At 42.2% G+C, this 21,646-nt stretch overlaps 1 protein-coding gene across 45 annotated transcripts in view; it reads left to right on the plus strand.

Annotated features, from left to right (window-relative positions):
- Window positions 1-8,696: 8,696 nt before the first annotated feature.
- The window catches only part of RIMS1 (regulating synaptic membrane exocytosis 1), a 301,642-nt gene continuing 288,692 nt past the window's right edge, over window positions 8,697-21,646 (plus strand). For all 45 annotated transcript variants that reach the window (XR_005256425.1, XM_038132937.1, XM_038132940.1 and 42 more), the window contains exon 1: window positions 8,697-8,889. Coding sequence is in view for 44 of the 45 variants with exons in the window: in XM_038132937.1 (XP_037988865.1) it covers window positions 8,726-8,889 (164 nt within the window). In the remaining variant the exon portion in view is untranslated. The remainder of the gene's footprint in view (window positions 8,890-21,646) is intronic.

Genomic DNA, 21,646 nt, shown 5'->3' on the forward strand with positions numbered 1-21,646 from the left:
CTTTAATCCAGCTTCTGTGCTACCTTTTAAGGTGGTCAGTTTGTTAATTCAATCTGATTCTAAGCTCTAACTAAACACAGAATTCTACTGTAGCAATTACACAGTACACTTTTTTCATCCCATTATATTTTGTACACTAGGATCACAGCTTGCCACTGTCTGTTTTTGTTCCATCAGGAAAAAATAAGGAACTAAATCAGTTGTAAATTGGTAACTGTTTAGTCATATAATTTGTAATTTTGGTACGATTCCTTTGCTTTCAGACTGCAGCAGAGCTTATGCTGTTGTGTTTTGACCCTGGAACCTGCTACTGGCACTCTATTACCAACATTTGAGTTCCATCTACTGTTTCTCTACTCTATTGAGACCTGAATGCTTTCACCTTCATTGCAAAATCACTAATTCTACTCCATTCTCCTCATCCTGATGATCTTCTGTTCTGGCACTTTGATTTCATTTTTAGCCCAAAAGGTAACAATATTGACTGTAACTGAAGACATTCTGCATTTTTTTGCAAAAATCTCCTCTCTAATTATGCCTTCACCACAAAAAGTGTTTCAACATATATAATTCTCGTTCTATATTAAACATAAAACTACACTTACATATATATTCCTTTCCATGTTGAATCCCAAGTATTGATGAGACCTCACAGACCTCTTCTTTAGGAGTTCAGTGCATAATTTCATACACCATGAGATGCAGAAAAAACCCAGCTTTAGTTTCATCTTTGCTTTCAGCATTTCAGCTTTTAAATCTGACTTGCAAAGTAATCGGTGAGTATAATTCTTTGGCAACAAAATGACTATTGGAGACCAATGGGAAGTAATTTTTGGAACATAATCTCCAGGCATCAGTGAATTACTTACTTCTAACTGCTTCCTATGTTTTTCATTTATGAAGCATGCAACTTCACAAAAACTGTTCTATTGTATTGCTTTAATGATGAAACAAGATTATTCAGGGCAAGGCTTTTGGTGGGGACACACTGATTTAGGTGTGATGGTTCTGAATTTCCTCCCTCTTCACAGTTTCATACTTTGTTATGTATTAAAAAGTATGTGTGTAGCTAAAGACTCAAAATAAATAGAGAGGATAATATAAGTAGCTAAAAGATATTTAATGCATAAATAAGAAGCAGCTTTTTGGTAGCAAAAATGAAAATTTTGAATAAGAAAAGGAAACAGCTGGTTTACAGATAAATATTGAAACAAATACTTTAAATCACCTGTTTAAGATCACATTTTACCCTGTATGGTGGCGGACTACAAGTCTTTGTTGTGACTCAGATTACAGCAACTGAAGAAATACTTAGGGAAGTAACTGCATAGCTTATTCAGCTTGATTGTAAGAGCACCCTAAGATGTGGAATGCAAATAAATAGTAAGACCACAGGAACTGGATGTAACCTTTTGCAATTTTCTTATTTCCAGTGACTCATTTGATGACTTTAATAATGTCACTTACTCAATCCCTGCCTCAGTTTCCCAGTTATAAAGATGGTACAACTAGATGAGAATGGGGTTATCTCTGATGTGATTATTTTCTTTTTTCCAGGATACTGAATTGGAACAGAAAAAAAAAGATTTGCAAAACAAACATTCGCCAAAAAGTTGCTTTGGAATTATCACAACTTCGACTTTCATGCTTTCTCCATAATGCAGCTGTGCCTCTTAAATGGAAGTGTTTGACTTCTTAAATACAATACATATGTCACATCTTTTTCATCAGTGGTTGTTCTTTCAAGAATTTAGTATAGTATAAAATTCAAACAAAATGAATCAAAATTAAGAAGTTCTGCACCACAGAAACAAAACGTTTTTTCCTCCAGTTGAACAATGCAGTTGATCCTGACACATTCCTGACAAATGCTTTCATTTTGATGAAACTACACTTCGTTTTAAGTCATTAGCTTGGTATGCATATTGGTTTTATGATATCTGGTTGTTCTTGCCTCCTATCTGACATCTTCTTTCACAGGTAATAATTATTTTTCTGTCTGTCTTTCCTTCTCTTTTCCAAAAACACTTTACTCCTCTTACAAATATCCTCTTTATCCCACATATTTCAAAAATTCTTTTTTTCTCCTCATGTTATCAGGCTGATTCAAATAATGAAGTTAAGTTCAAAGCAACTGTTTCCAGGCTCTGCTTAGCGTGAATTTTGCTGTATGTATGCAATTTTTTGAATGTAAAAGGGCTTGTGTGCCTTAAAGTTTGTTCCTCTCTTCTGATTATATCAATTCAATAATTAAAGATACTTTCTCCTAAAAACTTTGCCCCCCCTTTCTTTTTAAGGCAAACTGTTCCATCAGGATATTTGTGCCTGTTTTAGAACTAACACTGACTTTTAAAGTATCTTGCAATTTATGAATAGAGATGGATGAGATTAGGGTAAGGCTGCAGTTGTACAACTGAACGTGCCCTGGCACATCCTCCACGGTATGAACAGCTTTGGAAAATGACACACCATTCTCTGCTCACTGCAATCCTCTTACCTGCTGCTTCTTTACAGCCTGTCTAGGGAACCAGATGTTTACTGCCAATTAGGCTTGATAAAACTGCAGGAGTTTCTTGTATTCTCTCAACAATAGTATTTCTGAGTTGCTGGCAGCTTTTGGAGGGCTTGTGCCTACATGTACAGCAAGAGACCTCTGTGTACTTCAGCACTTTGTTTATTTGGTGATTTAGGTCATTTAGATCTTACCCTTACTGCACTATCTACTGCAGTCATAGCATAAAACACTTAAGATTTTATTGAAGATTCTCTTCTGGAGCAAAAATAATGTTAAGATACTTCAACTGGAAGTAAATAAATTAATAATAATAATAATAATAAATATTGTTATTATCATCATTATTATCATTACTATATTAGACATGTTTGCCAAAAACACTGAAGCAACAATAAAATTCTTATTCCAAAAAGATATAGGCTGTAACTACAGAAAATGCTGTATTGTTTCAATGCTTGTATTGAAAATTTCCCAACTTCCAGATTGCTGACTAAAAGTACTGAGCTTCTGTTTGTTGTCTCTGAGCTCCAACACTTCTCAGCCTTTCTGAAATACATAAAATGATATTACAAATGTAGGGTCTTTCTATGCAATGGTCATATGCAGAGTTCCTCTGAACTAAATGGGGTTGAATCTGTCTACACTATCAGCTTTACACAATAGGTTCAGAAGAGAAACAAAAAGCAGATGACGATTTTTTAGGATGGAGGGTGGTGTCAGTTACATCACTTTTCCACTTTCTTCCAGTTAAAGGGGATAAAGTGGAAACTGATCTTAGTATCTTGGAAAATGATGTTGAACTTATAACCTTGTTAGTATTTCTGAGTTAAAAAGTCATTATTTAACAAACACATTTGGAAAGTAGTCTGACTGAAATAAAAATCAGCTCCTAATGGATTCAAATCAGATATGAATTTGCAAACGCACTAAAAGGGTCTGATTTGGAGGTGCACATACAGAAGCATCATGTTGGGGAGGAGGAAGGTGACAGTTCCTGTTTATGCATTTTTGGCAAGCTGCACCTGAAGGATGGGATGATTTTCTGGAAACTGTCATGCCAGAAATACCCAGCTAAACAGGAGAGAACTGAGAAGAGCAAAGGGAATAATTAGAGACCTGTGGGGGTGGGACAGGGTCTCTAGTTTATTCTCTTAAGGAAACCAAGCTATGCAATCTCCCTGCTTTTCTGTCAGTGTGCCACAATAACATTTGAATCTCTTGACCAATTTGAAAAAAGCCTGACAAAAAAGGCGAAGCTTAAAAACACTGAGCTCCTGTGAGTTTTACAAGAATCAGCAGCCAGATAGAGGAGACTCAGATTTGTGTGCCCAGTAAAGGACAGGTGGAAGTGTGAACGCAACTGCATTATTTGACACAACAGAATCCAAAGCTGTCATCAAAAAGCAGGCTCCATAAAGTTTGCTGTCAATGGAACTGCTTGTTTGTCATTTAGAGATAGGGGTATTTTTTGCTTGCTTGTTTGGGTTTTTGTTTCTTTGTTTTAAATAAAAAACATATAAAAGAAGATGTCTGCCTGGGATGATTTTTAAAAGTTCATTGCTGCAGAATATTGGCACTCATTATAAAATTATTCATGATACCAGATCTTGTTGAGAACAGGCCCTGAAATTCCTACCTGAAATGAAATCCAAGTGTTTTCTCTCTTCTGTGGAAAGGATTGTTTCCTTTTCTCCTCATGCTAAAGCTAGCTCTGACCCTTTTCTCTTTCTTAAAGTACTGTGGTGCCACTAAATTTAAAGAAATGAAAAGCCATGAGTCAGATGCCAAAAAAATGCCTGCTCTTGAAAATTATGATAGGTTGATAAAATATATTTTGCTTTGGTTTTGGTCAGTCTTTGAAGTTTTTAAAATCCTTCAACTTCTTGAGAGAGAGAAGCCACAGTGTTCCACTTTCATTAACGTATTGTCAGAAATTACTTTGGGCCCTTGGTGCTACAGGATAGTTCATCTTTCATGGCTGTCCCTTAAACAGCAAACCCATTGAGACTGAAAACTCCTCCACAGCTTTCACATCCCCAGTCTTCCATCGGTCTGAGAAAGAGCACCACTCTTCTAGACCTATAGGAAAACCCTATGAATGGTTTGTTTCTTCTTTCAGTTTGCCTCATGCAAGGAAACAATCATAATGGCTAACAGGTAGTGAAAAGGGAGTATTGATGGGACTGAGATATTTAGAATGTGGCATTTGGTCAATACAAAAGGAAGATATGGGGGAAAAGGAAGGCTCCCAAGATTGAGGGGAAGTCTAGAATCATAAAGAAATATGCATTTTTCATGCAAAGTGCATATGGTATGATGCCCTATGCGCGACAACAAGTGAATTTGTTGTCAATACTGAGAAGAAAAGGTCATGGATTCCATTATATTGATTGGCTGTTCAAGTTTAGGAAAGTAATTTACCTGATATGTTACAATAGCTATATTGATATTCCATTTCTAGATTTCACAGCAGTCTGCTCTAGACAGGACTTCAGAGAAATTGATCTAATAGAATGCCTGTCAGTGACAAGACTTTGGATGTTACTAGGCAAGGGTAACTCGTACTAACCAGGCAAATGAAATTCTCTTGAAGGCTCTCATGTATCATTCCAACTTTGGGATATAATTTATTGAACTACACTGGGCTTCCCACACACAGTTGATTGGACAACAGTGCAAGATGTTTCATCATTACAAAAGAAATGTGTTCAAATCAGAAAATGATCTAGTTGGAAATAGTGTCAATAAGAGTTCAGTCTCTTTATGCAGACCGGTCAAAAAATGAGATAACTTTCATGGTTTCTTCTTTGTTTCCCTCTAATAAATTCTACTGCTTTTGTGCCACAATAATACAAAATCATTTGCTGTGTCTAGGACTTTTAGACATAAGGAAAAACATTGCCAAAAGCCTAAGAGAGGTGAACTTTCCCATCTGCTCGACACTGTTAAAGCCACATCTGGAGTGACAATTCTAGTTTATTGCTTCCTGGCACAAGAAAGACATGGACATAGAACAGCTAGTCAAGTGAAGGGCAAGGAAGATAGTTTAGGAATTGGAGCATGTCATATAAGGAAAGGCTGAGAGATGGAACTAGTTACCCTAGAGAACAGAAGGCTGAGAGGTATCTTATAGATGTGAGTAAATATCTGATGGGAGGGTGTAAGCAAGACTGAGTCACGCTCTTTTCAGCAGTGCCCAGTGATAGAGCAAGTGGCAATGGGCAGAAACTGAAATACAGGGGGTCTTGTCTGAACACAAGAAAACACTTTTTTACTATGCAGGTGACTTAAGCACTGGCGCAGGTAGCCCAGAGAGGCTGTGGAGTCCCCATCCTTGGAGAGACTCAGGGCCATCTGGATGCGGTCCTTAGCCACCTGCTCTAGCTGACCCTGCTTGACCAGGTTGGCTGGACCAGATGTCCTCCAGTGGTGCCTTCCAATCTGAATGTTTCTGTGATTATGTGCTTTTCAGCAAAACAGTTTTTGTCACAATATTGGCTTGGTGCAAGTCTACACTCCAATTCCCATAACTTTTGAAACCTGTATTCTGCAAGAGTTTTAAGCTTTTCCTTTTAAGTTATAAGAAACTATATATAAGAACCTATACTCTTTGTATTCATTTTGTATTTTCCACAGAGCAGTAAGATTTCATGTGCTTGACCCAGTATAAAGCAATTAACACAAATACAGAGCAGATATAAATAACTGTGTCAGTAATTAATAAGCAGAAAGGTGAGTAGGATAACTTAACCTCATGTAATATTTTCTTCATAAAATTATCTTGGAGACACTTGCATCTTATGGTCGTAGACCTTTTATATTTTGGTTAATTTGTGCTTAAAGCTGTGATTCTTGAACACTAAGGCCATTGCTCTAGTGACTGCAGTTACTTGAGCTATATCATTTACTTGGCATATGCAAGACCACCAAGTTATCTGAAGGATTGGGTATGGACTACCTATGTACACCTCTAACAACATGATCATTATGTCTAGTAGTGCCATTCCTGCCATCTTTTAGTTATTTCTGATACTAAACATATGGTGGCACTTCACCTTCTTCTCATCATCTTATTTTTTTCAGTCTTGCTTCCTTTAGTGGAAGCTTCCTTTGCTTCCTTGAAGTGGCTGCTTGTTGTTAATGAATGGATAAATTCTTCAGCACCAGCCTGTTACATGAAGGCTATCTTCCCTGCTGGTCACAGATGGTGGCAAGTGATTTTATTGATTTGTTAGTACTTAGCTAGAAGGATTACATCTAGCAGTAATAATGTGGCCAGGCCCTGGGACAAATCACCACACGAATAAGTGGAGGGTTTGTGTCTTAAACTGAGTGTGACATTATTATATTTACCAGCCTTTCATAGTGCTTTGCTTATTAACACAACTGTAATCTCTTCTGAGCCATCTGTCGGTCATTCAAGTTTCTGTTTCCTTCATGTGCTGGAAAAGTTGGGAGACTTCAGTTTCTGAACTGAACTTGGACATTATCCTACTAAAGTTCTGGCGGTAACCATAGTGTTTATTAAATTTTTTCTTTATAATTTGTGTTATCAAAATTGTGTCCTGCAGAAAATCTCTTGGGGGGGGACACAAGCAGATGGCCACAGTAATTCCTCTCAAATTCAAAGGGTCATGGAGGTTCATGGCTTTCAGAATTTGTGTGAGAGGTATTAGTGTGGCTGGGAGAAATCTGGTCCCTCTCCCTATTCCAAACCTGGCAAGTTTGGCAGAAAGAAGCATTGAACGCTGCCAGCACAGATTTTTTTTCCCTTTGGTTTGTGCTCATCAGATGATCTCTCTAGAAACCAGAGCTGTTCCCATGCTGTGACCTCAGCAGAAGCACAACTGAGAGGTCTTGGGTATCAGCGTCTGTTAGCGGTAGCTCACATTTTACCCGAAAGTGCAGTTTTCTCCGTATTTTAACTTTGCATTTCTAAGTAGCCTGAATGATTTCATTCACTGACAGGCACATGTGTGACCAGAAGACACTTCAGAGCTAGGGGCATGAGCTTTTGGCCAGTGGATTACATGCAGATGATCTCCTGTAGAGAAAAGCTGTTGCATTCATTACCAGCTCCTCAAATGAAGTTACTTAGAACTAGTAGACCACAAACTGGCAGGGAAGCGATCACTGTCTGGACATGAGGTTTTGTTTCACTGCGTGCTAACCCTTCGGATGAGCAGTCGGCACTGTAACATGTTTCGTTGCCAGTTTTGGTGGGTCACAGTAATGAAAAAAATGGGTCTGATCGATAAGATCGCTTGTCACCCGCATGGGAGGTGTGTGTGGACCATGGCATGGGTGGCACTAACGGGGTTTAAGAAGCATATGAAGAAAGTGTTGAAGTGTGGGACTCTAAGGAAGGGACGGTCTAGCGGCGAAAGCGCTGTCTTAAGGCAAGAGGGCTGCAGCCGGTGCCAGCACGGCTCACGCCCGAGGGAGCGCAGGCGGCACTGGGAGCCCAAGGCTTCCCGGTGCCCCAGCCAGCCCCGCAGCAAACCCGCACCCTCCTCCCGCGGGTGGCCCTGCCTCGGGCGAGCCTGCAGCCCTGGCGGGAACCCGGGCGAGCACCTGCGGTGAGGAAACCTGGAGGAGGACGTGAGGAGGGCGGCGGTGCCGGGGCCAGCGCCGTGGCCGTGAGGCGAGCCCGGGGGGCGGCGGGGAGAGAGGCGCGGCCGGCCCGGGTGCCCGGCGCGGGCAGGGGCAGAGGCGCCGCGCCTCGGACTCCGCCTCACCGGCACCGAGCTCCCCTCCCTCTCTCCCTCACTCGCTCGCTCCCTCCTCCAGCGCCAGGCTCGCAGCGGCGGAGCATCGCGGCGGCGGCGGCAGCACCCGCCCTTCCCGGCCGGCCGGCGGCGCGCACCGCCCCCCCGCTCCCGCACGCAGCCCGCCGGCGGCGATCCGGAGCCCTCCGCGCCACCGCACCCCCCGCCCCGCACGCCCACCGCCGGGAGGATGGGCTGCGGGCGGCGGCGCGGCAGCCCCTGAGCTCCCCGAAGCCGCGGAAACAAAGGGAGCGAGCAGCGGCAGCACCGGGCCGGGGTGGATGCAAGCAACCATGAAAGGCTGGGTCTCCGCCTCCTCCGCTGCTGCCAGAGAGCTGCCGGCTGCCGCTGCTCGGAGGACTACCCTGTGAAGGGGGCGGAGGAGAGGCTGGCTGGGCTCGCCGTGCAAAGGTAGAAGGTGTAAGGGAGAGGCGGCAAGAAAATGTCTTCTTCGGTGGGGCCCCGCGGCCCTCGCCCGCCCACGGTGCCCCCCCCGATGCAGGAGCTGCCCGACCTGAGCCACCTGACAGAGGAGGAGAGGAACATCATCATGGCAGTGATGGACCGGCAGAAAGAGGAGGAAGAAAAAGAAGAGGCCATGCTCAAGTAAGCAGACGCTAGTCATTCATTCATTCAGGCACTCATTCATGTACCGATCGCCAGCGGGCGGAGCGGGCGCTGCCTCAGCGGGAGCCGGCCGGTGCCCGGAGCCGGCCGGCTTCGCCCTGCTCGGCGGGGCTGGCGCCGCGGAGCCCCGGTCCCGCTCCGCTCCCGGCCCGTAACTTCCTCCTCCCCCACCCCGGGCAGCTCCTCCCGAGGCAGCACCGCCGGGGGAGCCCGGCACGGCGGGACGGAGCGGGAAGGCGGCCCTTCCCGCCCCGAGGGAGCCGGCGGCACGGGGCGGGCGGAAACCCCGACACGGGGGTGAGGGGCGAGGTGGGATTCCTTTGGGGTCCCCAAAACCCCGCCTCTGCCAGGAGGGGCCGCTGGGTGGGGTTTCCCTCCGTGCGGGAGCCTCCGCGGCTGCTGTGCTGCCCCCGCCTGGCTCGGCCCCCGCTGCCGCCCGCCGCGGGGCTGGGGCGGCTGCCCCCGCCCGGCACACCCCCCGGCCCCCGCTCCGCCCGCCCGTGCCGCCGGCCCCGGCCCGCCCGCTGCCGGCTCCAGCGCGGGCAGCACCGCGCTGTGGGGTAGCAGGGCGTTCGTAATTAAGAAATAGACGGAATTAGTCGCACTGCTCATTCCAGCGGGCGGGCGGGCGTGCGTGCGTGCGTGGTGGCGGGACGGCGGGGGAGTGGGTTTATCCCGCTGCCGGCGGCACGGGGAGGGGTGCGGGGAACGCGGGGTGTGGGTAGGTGCCATGTTTGGAAACCAGATCCCCACAGCCTCTTTTGAACCTTTTCCCTCACCCCCTCGTCCCTGCCGAACCTCGCATGTGATCGCATTTTTTAGCCTCCTCCGTCAGTCGGAGGCTTCAAACGTAACGCTGCTGAATCGCCTACTGCGAGTGATGAGAATAAACAGACTGGAGTCGTGGCCTGTGGAGGAGAATCACGGTTCCTCCTCTTCTGACAGCCCGTCAGGCCTGCTCGCTCCGGGCGGGAGGTGGTGGGAGAGGTGACTGGAACAGTGCGAGCCTCTGACGCCACGCAGACCCTCCGTGCCACAGGAGGTGTATCCTTACCTCACTGTCGCCTGCTTGCGTGCACCTGTGCTCGGAAGGGATGCGCTGAAGGTGTGACGTGATCTGGGTGTTTCTGTGTAGGCTGCATCGGAAATACCCACTTGAGCCATGCAGGTGCCAGCGCGTCCCCACGGCTGGGGACCAAAGCCCCGCAGGCTCCCGACTTCGGCCCCGTACGCTGAGCGTGGTGAAGCTGGGACAGCGTTTTAGTACATTGCTGTCCCTGTCCCTTTCTATTCCTTCTTGACTCTGAATTTTTACAGGGGCTACTAGAGATCGGTGCAATGGTGGGTACTGAGGCCCAGCTGCCAGTGCTGCACTGGCTGGGAGCTGTCCGGGACTGTGATGCTCGGATCTCAGTTCAAGAGGAAGAGTTCAGTTTGCTGTTGCAGTTCATTGTGCTTGGGGTGTGGCTACCCTTGGAGGTGGGGTGATTGCAATGAGAAATGTTCTGTATGAATGCATTGTATTAGTCACAGTGGGGAAACGTGAGTGAAGGATCCCTCCTCAGTTTCTATTCATCAGAAAAAAATTAAATAAAGGAGTAGCTCAAAGGCTCTAAACTATATGTATCCTTCTGCTCTTGTCCTTCAGCACAGCTACTTATCTACAAATATTTAACTTTTATTCTGTGAAGAAGATTACTGGTTTTGTGATGATTTTGTAGAGGAATACTATAAATCTTACAGTTGCGGTGAGAATGAACTTCCGATTGTAGAGATGGTATTCTCTCAGCCCTATTCTTGTTAACATTGGGTAGAGAATAAATTTTCCTCCTTTTTTCACTTCCCCGCTTTTTTTTTTTCTTTTTCTTTTTTTTTAATTTTCATTTTTGCATTGGTGTTTCTGAATTCTGGACTGATATTTCATTTCCTATGAGATTATGGGAATCTTCAGCAGTTTCACTAAATTAACTTAGGACACTTAAAATATAATTTTTAGAAAAGGGCAAAAATGATGCTTTGTGAATTCAGCTAGGAATTACTTTATATTATCTCCAAAGGTTTGTAATACTCATATTTTAAAGTTTATTTCCCTACAAAGGTTCTTGCAAATAATGAGAGTAACAGTCTATACTCTTCATTGGCCTGAAAAACTGTGATGTTAAATGGATTTCTGTCTTTATTTAAAGAGCCAGAAATTAAGGGAAAATACATGGGAAAGCTTACAAACCTGTATACTTGCTTTAGCTATATTGTTAGTTTGTAAAAATCAAGTCACAGCAAATATTTTTCTTATGGGTTATGATTCAACTCTTAGAGAGAGCCACTAGATTTTTCTGAGATAATTTGCCTTTTTGGTACGCTGAGCACTTTCTTTTTGGGATAAGAGTTTAACACACCTTTCCATGGAGTAACTCTTTTAAGACTGGAATTTTGACAAGAATTTGCTTCCGTAATTTTATAATGAGTTGTTACAAATGTACAGTGGTGCTATCAGATGACACAGCTATATTATAAAAGTCAGATATCATCACCACCCCTTCCTATTATCTTTGTAAAAAGATTTTCTGATTATCCAAATGTCTCAACAAAACTGCCACCAGTTTTCATTAAAACCACCTGGTGGAGAAATGTTTCCATCTGTAACACCCACATGCAAATCTGTAATTTTCCCTGAAAGTGAAGCTGAGAATCAGCGCTGCAAACTAGGCTACCTTCAATCCTGGACTGATCAGAGGCCGGATGTGTGCTGTCTCATGAATCATAAGGGCTAAAAAGGGTGCAGCATTTCTCTCCTGTTCTGGATGTCCTGATAGGAATGAAAGTTTCTAAAACAGTACTTGTAATTTTCCTTTCCAGCACTCCTCATAGCGGAAAACAGTAGGAAAAAATGTTGGTTAAATTACTATATTCTTCACACAGTGGTGATAAAATTGTGTATCCAGGGGAATTTGAAGTGCTTGTGTGAGTGGACTATATGGATTTCAGGAGAAGTGGAAGCAGTTAGGGTCATCAGTAAAGAGGCTGTGTCCCTCTCCTTCAGGTTTGTACCTCTCTGTATTCCTGATCCCTGTTTCTGACTCTGAGCTAAAAGCCTCCTTGAAAGCCCTCTCTGCCAGTTCATGCTGACATCAGCACGCACTGCAGCGTGCCAGCTGTGAGCAGGGCGCTCTACAGGGCGCAGGACTATGGACACTGAGCTGCTTCCACTGCCTGTGCTGGAGCATTACAAACACATCCTTCCATTTGAGACCACCTGCTCGCTGCTTTCCAGGAACTTGCCCCATCTGTCAGTTTGTTGGTCTGCTGAGTTTCCTTCAGCTGTGTGGGGCTAACAGAGCTTGTCACCCTCCTAGGATAAAGATGTACATCTTATACTGGCCAGAGTGACTTTCTTTTTCTAGGCACGCCTGGTCAGCGGCAGGGACCTTGTCTTCCCCTCACACATCTGATAATCAGATTTCACACTGCTGTGGGTCGTGTTTGTGGAAAGGAACACTTTGCTGTCCTATGACTTGTTGAATACCATGGACTAATGTGTTGAGGAGTTTGGGCTTTTGTGAAGGTTCCTTTGTGAAGGTTCCTTCTTTGGCATGTTTTACGAACAGGTATTCCTTGGCTTGAGGAACACTTTGCCATTAACTGATTGCCTTGAAATTGCCTTCACATTCAGAGGCAAGTTCTGCATTCCTTCTGTAACAGGGACAGTGTCACCAGGTATTCCTGAGACCCATATCCATGTGTTTGTTCAGTGAACTGTGGTCCCAGTCTGTTGCATGGTACTGAAGACTCAAATCCACATAAACACTTTGATGCTTGCCAGGCACTAAGTAGAAACTGAAACTTCTTCAGTGCAGTCTCACAGTCTGGGAGTAGGAAGCAGATGCTCTATCTTGGAGCTTCAGAGCTTTGTGTTTTGTTCCTCCTGTGTCTGGGAGAGCATCACTTTCCTATTTGCCACACCTTTGAAAACTGCATGGAGAGCAGTCCGTTGGGTAGATGAGGCTTTACCATGGTATGCTCAACTCTCATCCACTCTTGTTTCCCTGTTTCACACTGACTTTGCCAGATTTTGTGCATATCTCTGAAGACTATAGTCTTTATTATCTCTTTAATAGCACTTTGCCTTAGACACCCAAGCTTTTGCTGTTCTTGTATGAATAAATGTTTGCATAGAACAGTAGTAAAATGGCCTCCTCTGCAGACTCATTCACATCGGAGGCATTTTTTCCTGTTTTACTTGGTAGATATTCCTGTAGCTGGAAGGGAGGAGTTTCATGTTGAGTGGCTGATGTCTAGCCTGAAGTCCAGATATTGCCCAACAGGTGACTGATGTGACTAAAAAATTGTGAAGAAGCATGAAAGGGTAAGTTTTCAATGAGACTGAAGAGCAAAACAAACCGTCATTTGCAAAAGTGTGTGTGTGTGTGTAAAATTGAAAGAAAAAATAGTTTGGATTTAAAATGTACATTTAAACACTAGGTAGCCTGAGACAACTATTTTGCTTGTGACTATAAGGTGCTTTGAACTGAAAAAAACACAGTTATGTACAGCAAACTTCAATCACAGAGAAATCGCAGAATTATATATATGTGTGTACTTAAGATGAAGTTTGCTTATATGTAGTTGTGTGCCTTATCTCATTGGGTTAGGCAAGTACTAAGTGGAAACGATGGCAGCTGAGAACACAGCTTGCTGAGTTACAGTTCTGTTCAAATTTCAGCCAGTAATTAGGAAGTGGTTCCTAGTTACCATGGCATTCATTTGCTGGAGCAAACTTAAGAGGGGATAAAAGCTCTTACTAAGTTTTTGATGGGACATAAGAAGCCTGTGAGATTGTTGGCTGAGGTAGTGGTGGTAGTAGGAAAGTTAACTCAGACACAGGAGGTGCTTTGTAGTTTTGTAACTCTGATTGAGTGGCTTCAGTAGAGGGGTAGCACATACTTGAAACCTTCCTTAAAAGTTCTCTCAGGATTTTTCATGGCAGTTAATAACTAGGGAAAAATTGATGCTATCACCCTATTTTGACCACCTAGTATGGTACACAAGCATAATTTTAATAAAACTCATATCTCTAGAATCAACAGGGATATTGCAGCTGCTCATCTTTCAGGGCTCCCAGATCCTGGTCACTTGCAGTCGATGAGAATATCTGTTTCAGGGTTTGCAAAGTAACTTCTCTATAATTCCCTTGGGGCACCTGGAAGCTTCCAGCCTTCACTACTGTGTAACTGAAGATTAACCAATGACTGCGAGGCTTGTGCTCTCAACCAGTTTTCTGGAGACACTGTCTTTTCTTCTCCCTTTCTAGCACTTGGACCACACCTCACATAGTCAGAAAACATTGAATACTGCTCAAAGGGGCTGCCATCCTCATTTTGTATAGCACCTACGGGCAACAGGAGGAAGTATGGTTCCAAGACCTTCTTAGCCTGTATGCTGTAAGTTCCTGCTAATGATTGCCCTTCCATAAGCAACAGGGTAGGAAGAGGTAGGATCATTCTTCCTCCTTTCTGTTGAAACTGGGCCACTTTCCAGAAATAAAAGTGAGAGTGAAGGGGCCATCTTGAATAAGTCTGGCTTTATCTTATCTTTAGATTGAAAGGTCGAAAGCCTATCTTTAATTCCACTGAGAAACAATGGAGGAATTGAGAGTTCTGGGAACTGGTTGTGCATTTGGCACCAAGGAATTAAAGGATGAAATAGATAAACAATACCAAGACTCTCTCCTCTGATTCAGCCTTGCTCTTATTTATTCTTTCCATGGCTGCATGAATCTCACTTTCTCTGCAGCGGAGCAGGAGGAATGGAGGCTTCTGCTTGACAGCCTTTATTTCTTCCTTTGTACTTAAAGCAGTTTGGAACCACCATGTTTCAGACCCTATGGGGGTGTAGGGAGCAGAGTGCAGGTTGCTTACTGTGTGCATGGGTATTTTTAGCTCCTCGAATCACCCAGAAAGACTTGCACCTCTTCCTGGCAGTATAAACTCTGATCATGACACTTGAGTGTACAAATCCATGATGAAACGATTTTACTTCTGGAGACTGTCTGGTACAGCCCCCTACTGAGAGCAGGCCCACCTGCAGCAGGTAGCCCAGGACCAAGTGCAGGTGGCTTTGGAGTATCTCCAAGGATGGAGACTCCACAATCTCTATGGACAGTCTTTTCCAGTGTTCAGCTACCTTCACAGTAATAATTCAGATGGAACTTCCCATGTTTCAGTTTGTGTCCATTGCTTCTAGTCCAGTCACTGGGCAAGTCTGGGAAGAGTTTGGCTCTGTCTGCTTTTTGTCCTCCCCACTGGGCATTTACACGAGTAAAAATCCTTCTGGGTCTTCTTTCCTCAAGGCTGGACAGCCCCCCTCTCTCAGCCTTTCCTCACATGATGTGCTCCCATCCCTTGTCTGTATTTATGGCTCCTTGCTGCACTGGCTCCAGCATGTCATTCTTATATTGAGGAGCTCAGAAGTAGATTTATCATCCAGACGTGGCAGAAAGCAGAGATCATCACTTTCAGTCTGCTGGTGATGCTTTTCCAGTGCAGCCCAGGATGGCATTGGCCTTCTTTGCTGCAAGCGTGTGTGGCTGGCTCATGTGTAGTTTGGTGTTGACCAGGAATTCTCAGTTGCTTCTCTGCAGAGCCTCTTTCCAGCTGATTGGCCCCCTCGGATTTTTCTCCTTGTGCAAGACTTACGATGGAGGTTTTCAGGCTTACAAGAGACACCATTATCTAAACATGTTCTCACATCATTCAGAGAAAGGATTGCCTTGGTCAGTGCTCCTCACCCCTTCCTCTTTACTGCCCAAGGTCTTTGCTCAGAGAGGACTAGAGAGAATTTCAACAGTGCAGAAACTGTTGTGGCCTTTTGGCCAATGGAAGCATCAGAAGGAATTTAACAACATTTGAAGATTCAGGTTTTCATCAGTCTGAGAGGGCAGGCATGGTCATAGATGTGTTTTGATAAAGCAGACAACTTGTGGTGACCTCAGAATTGCAAGGAGTATTTTCATGCCTTTCAGGGTATTTCAGAGAATTGTTAGTGATTTTTTTCACTGGAGGGTGGACTGAGTTTTCTAAGGAGACTGAGGATTCGAAACATATCCAGAATTGAACACAGTCACCAGCAAGGCAATTATGAGGCAGTCATTGACTGATCTACTGGGCAGCCGTCTCCCTGCTGAGGAGGAGCAGGAGACTGTCAGCAGACAATAGCAGATAGATGGGCATTTCTTAAAAGCTACAGAAGAATGGGAGCTGATAGGGGATGACAGACAGTAATAAACATTCCTACCATCTTTTAGACGCAGGCTTCAGATTGGCAAATGTTGAGCTTTCAGAACGTCTAAGGTGCAAACTGTTGTCCAGAGCTCTTTTCTGGCCCCAGTTTCAGTGGTTTTATTGGAATGCACATGGCATTATTTCTGCGCATGCGTCTTCCCACATGATTCTCCACTTCATGCAAGATTCTGCCGGAGCTTCATTGCCAGCTTTGTCTGACATTGCAGTAATACTTTCTAACTAAGAAGTCTGTCATTCTTCAAATTCAGGGCATTATCTGTGCCCTGCAGAAGGGTGAAGACAAAGACTGTGTGAAAACCCATGATCTCTGGGCAGGAGCTTCTCAAGTATAGAGTTGTTACAAACCTTATCTTAAAAGGAATTATGTAGAAGAGGCTTCATCTTAGAGGGGGAGGGTACTATCCTGATGTTTATTTTCTGTAAGATAGCAGAGGGAGAGGGAGCAGAGGGAGAACAACATTAAGAGAGATTTGAAATTCTTAGTCTTGTCAATACCCTTTTATTTTTGAAGACTCATACAAAGAATTTTTTGCGTCCTTGGGTAGGAAAGCATCTAACAAAGATGTAGTGTGCTTCCTTCATCAAGCGGTTACTAAGCATTTTAAGACTTGAGATAAATGCCTTAAGAAAAGGCTGTTTAAAAATACTGCTGCCCTTGTATTCAAGCTTGATGAAATGCAGGCATTGTTGAAGGTGGAAAATGACAAAACTGAAATTCTGTTTTGGGTTGCTAGTGGTTAGAGCCAATTATAATTTCTAGCTCAGTTTACCTTTTCCTTCGCTCTACCCACTGGTGGCTACTGCATTTGTCTACTCCCCTGGGCCTATCAGTTTTAATTAATAGATTTTAGCATGCAGTTATGTTTTAGGGGAAAAAGCTTGCGTGCCTGTAGTCTGAATTCAGTTCCCAGCAATAATAAAACATGTAAAAAAATCTTATGTCATCAGTTACAAACACAGAGTGAGTAGTTTCATTCTGCTTTTTGAAAATACTTGCATAAATTTACAATTACTGAAATGATTTAGAGCTCACCAGATTTGCACCTCTGTATGATTTGCCTCAGTCAAATCCAGGTATTAGATCTGTAAGGATGCAGATACCTTATCAGGTATCTACATCTGTCAAGAATTATGGTGGTTTAATCTCTTATCTTACACTTCATAGATGTGGTAAAACATTATGCAATGTTTATAGTGTAGCTTAGTTTGGGAATCTAGACAGTAAATTTTAGTCAGACTTACTTTTGATATTGACAGCAAGCAGCAGAAAATAATACAACTATGAGTCTGATTTAATGCTTTCTTAGATAAGACAATTCATAAGATAGCATTGTAGTTCTTTATACTTAGAACTGAAGTAATCATCTTCAAAATTTGATTTTTTGCATGTCAGATACCTGGATACCTGTGTCCAGAGAGTTTTAAGCAAGAAAGCCATGTTCCAAATATATTTTCTGGCACTGTTACAGATGCAAGAAGAGCTAGTTGCAATTTTCAGAATAATGACACACAAAACTGTTCATACAGTTGCCACTTCAGAGGCATGAAGAGACACAGCATGATGAGTAACTGTTTCCAGACAGTTCTGGATTGAATTAGAACACCTATTTAGGTACAAATTTTGGAATTTCTTCACATTATGTGTCTCTAATTTTCAGTGTCAGGACTTTGTACACTTTGCCTGTGGTAAGCACTGTTCATACTGTTGAAGAAAAGGGAATGTACCTGTCTGTATATGGAGTTTTTTCAGGTATCTGAAATAAAAACATAGTGTTAGAAATCTGATGTTTTCGTCTGTCTTTCCTATTTTAAGGCCTCCTGTAGTCACTGAAGATCAGTATATGCCCTGAGAGGTGGTTTTTGATCAGGGATGAGCCCAGCAGATAGAGCTACACTTCTTAGTGATGACTGTGGTGGATTTAGCAAATTAACTGTTTCAGATATTGAGGATCTGAGGTGTAACCAGAAAATAATTTTCTGTGTACTTTGGGCTTTAGATAAACATTAAATTCTAGTGAATTTCTAGAATGGTTGTTTAAATGCCTTGCTTCAGAATACAGTTATTTACTTTAAGATCCTTAATTGAGAGTTACTTTTCGAACTTCATTAAGTGAAATTTATTAGGACATTGGTCATGAATGGAGCACAGCCCAACAACACTATTTTAGTGTAAGTACTATTTTATTGCAGGGAAAAAGGCTACTACTTTTAGCAAGAAGCAGAGCACTCTGTTTGTTCTGAAAATTGCTAATGGAAGTCTTCACACGCTTGAACGACCTAAGTGTGAAGTGTCTTCTCAAGTGCTTCTCTAGGTTACCAATACTGCATACTCTGAATTGATCAAAGTATTTATGTATCCAAAACTCTGTCTAACTCTTATGCTAGCAGGTCTAATAAAAGATCATACTTTTTTTTGAACTTTGTTTGGGCTGTGAGCTTAGCAAGCACTAAAAATCTTGAAGCCTTGAAGCCACTGCTCATGAAAATTTTGTCTGCATTTTTGTAAAATATATATTAATTTTAAAGTCTTTGAATATACTGTAAAGGGTTCAAAATCATATCCATAAAGTAGGATTTTGTAATACTTCTATTGATACATCATTCTCTTTCCAGACACTTAGAAAATCTATGGTCCTACACTATACAAACAATCCAAAGTTTTCACTGTGAACTGCTTACATCTGTGGTTGTTAATCATGTTAAAGATTAAATGTTTACTAATAGGATTTTGCAAGAAATTACAATGAAGGAGTTTATGTAAGAAAAGGCCAGTCTGGGAGCTGAATGATTGAACATGTTTACTTGTGTTTTGAGCCATGATTTTTTAGTGGAACTGTTTTCTTTTAGTGATTCCATTGGTCTTGGAAAAAGCATTAAGACCTATGCAAAACCACATGTAATAGCTGTCTGAGCTTTCTCATCTGTTTCTTTGCACAATTTCTTTAGCACTTGCAAATTCTAAGAAAGCAAAATATTTTTAAATTTATATTCATTACTCTCTGCATTTTAAACTAGCCTTTTATATGAAGTTATATTCAAAGTAAAGTCATTACACTTTTGCTTATTTGTAGTATTAACTTTAGAATCATTTTGACATTTGACATCAGGAGATTAAATTTTGTACTGATTAAATGATACTGCACAGATGTACATGTGCAGTGAAAATGTGAAAGCTTGAGCAGCAAAATAATGTGAAAAAGCTATAAGTATTTTAGTTACTCTTAGTGGTAAGTCTCCTTGCTACTGTTATTTATTGCAGAAAGTTTGACACTGCACGACAAACTTCTGCTGTGCAGTTTAATGTTCTGCTGGTCTTATGTTTTAAGCCATAGACATAGAACGGGAAGGCAGCTGTTTGATGGAGCACAGGGAGCGTGAGCTGAGGCAGTTTAGAAGAAAGGACAGAATTTACGAGGGCTCTAGATCATTCTAGGTTAACTCTATTGATTTTGGCCCGGGATGCTACCTGCAAAGTGTCAGGGTAATGGGTTTGCATTTTATGGATGAGAATTAAAAGAGGTTTTATATGTGTATATTTGCTTGTGCCTAAGAATATGGAACTAGGCTGTACAGAAATACGTACAAGTTGCTTTATGGACTTTAATTGCAACATTATGTTGCTTAGCATTGCTGTAAACATGCAGAGTATATTGGTGAAAGTTCTTAAAGAGCTGAAAATTGGACAATTTTGCTTGCAGTCATATCTTAAGGACAAGTGATACTGTTGCAGCCATGGACCAGCAAAACATTGTATTTCTGCTGCCCTGTGTCTCTGCTGAGTTTGATTAACTGTGGTGACTCTCTGCCTTGAACAAGTCTCTCTGGAAGCACATCTGTTAAGTGGAGTAAAACCGAGGAGTTCTTCAGTCTGTTGAAATGGGATACCTCTGTGTAAATCTTGTGTTTTGCAGACCAAAGCACATTTTACTCAAATGCTTCCAGTAATTGTCCAGTTACGTCCCAAGCCTTACATAGAAAGTAAACCTAAGAAAAGTGAAACCAAGGCATGGCTACCTGCTTTTCTGAAAAAAAACCAAACCCAAAAACCAAAACCAAAACCAACCAAACAAAAACCCCAAACAAACAAAAAAAGCACCCCACTTTATTTATCACTGTTCAGAAGTGTATCTGTATTTTTAAAATTTGTGTTCTGCATACCCCTAACTTCCTGCAGTCTTAATAGTATATTTTGTCTTCCTTTGGTTTCTCCAAGAAGCTTTTTCAATATACTCACAGAAAGGAACTGTATTTACTCAAAGGTGGAAATTGCAGAATTATATCAATTGATTCTGCTAGTGTATATGTAAAAAGTGTGTAAATTCCTTTGAAATTAATGCACAGTACATTTTTCTTGTATTTCACAGCAAAATTAGATATTGATTTTTTGATGAGAAATCTATTCTAAGAATACAGAACCTCACTAATATATTATGATTCTTGTATTTTGTGTTTTTAAATGATATTATATTGATTGCAGTTTTTAAATTTAAAAGCTCTCACTTTTTTAAAGCAAAATGTCTTCATAATTTATCTTGCAAAGGGTTTTTATATCTTTCTTCATTAGCTTAAAGCAAAACATCATCCCTTAAAAAGGTATTTTTCAAACAATTATCCACTCACTATAAAAAACTATCAACACAAGTTCTTGAGAGTCGACTTATCAGTTCAGGGATTCAGGAGGAATTTACAGGTTTGTTCACTTGTAACCTCCCTTTTTTTCTGGTGTCCCTGTTTCAAGTTCTAAGCGTGTCCCTGTCTGACCAGGTTTAAGCAGTTCATGTAGAAAAGGAGCTGGGGAGTTCTAGTTACATGGCTGCTGAGACAATGCTCTATCTTTCATTCAGCCAAGGTGATCTGAGTCTTTCTTTCTTGATTTTTGCTCTGTATGGGATCTATAGAAAAAAAGCTGAGATTTTGGTGATGTAAAGTAAAATTAATGACATGAACAATATGAGGGAAGAGTCTTGAGGAGAAAAGCAGCAATGAGAATGCTCCTTGTTAGGAAGGGGGTTTGCCCTCATAGTTTTTTACAGGGTTTGTAGTTTGGGAGTGCTTTCAGCTCTATCCTTGAAAAATTTATGCTTGTGTGTTTTTTTCTGCCTGCAAGTGTTGCCATATTTCTCTGAAGCCAAGACCTGGACAGAGTGATTCATGGTTTTTGTCTCATTCTGTTTAGATTACTGCAATGTATTGTACTGGGATTAGCCTTGAAACTTCATGTTGATCTCATACTGTACCTTTTTACTTCTCCCTTTGCTTCCTATTACTTTTCATTTTAATACAAAGCTTTCCTTCCCATGTACTGGTAGACTAAGACCACAGAAGAAAGGCTTATTTAAAGTAGAAAAGGTAGGTAACTTTCACATACAGCTCTAGTGAAGACCTAAATTTGAAAGCTTTCTATGAAAGCCAAAGTTTGATGAACTTTCTGTGAGGGC

This window comes from Motacilla alba, chromosome 3 (assembly GCF_015832195.1).
Source record: "Motacilla alba alba isolate MOTALB_02 chromosome 3, Motacilla_alba_V1.0_pri, whole genome shotgun sequence".
Lineage (NCBI taxonomy): Eukaryota > Metazoa > Chordata > Aves > Passeriformes > Motacillidae > Motacilla > Motacilla alba.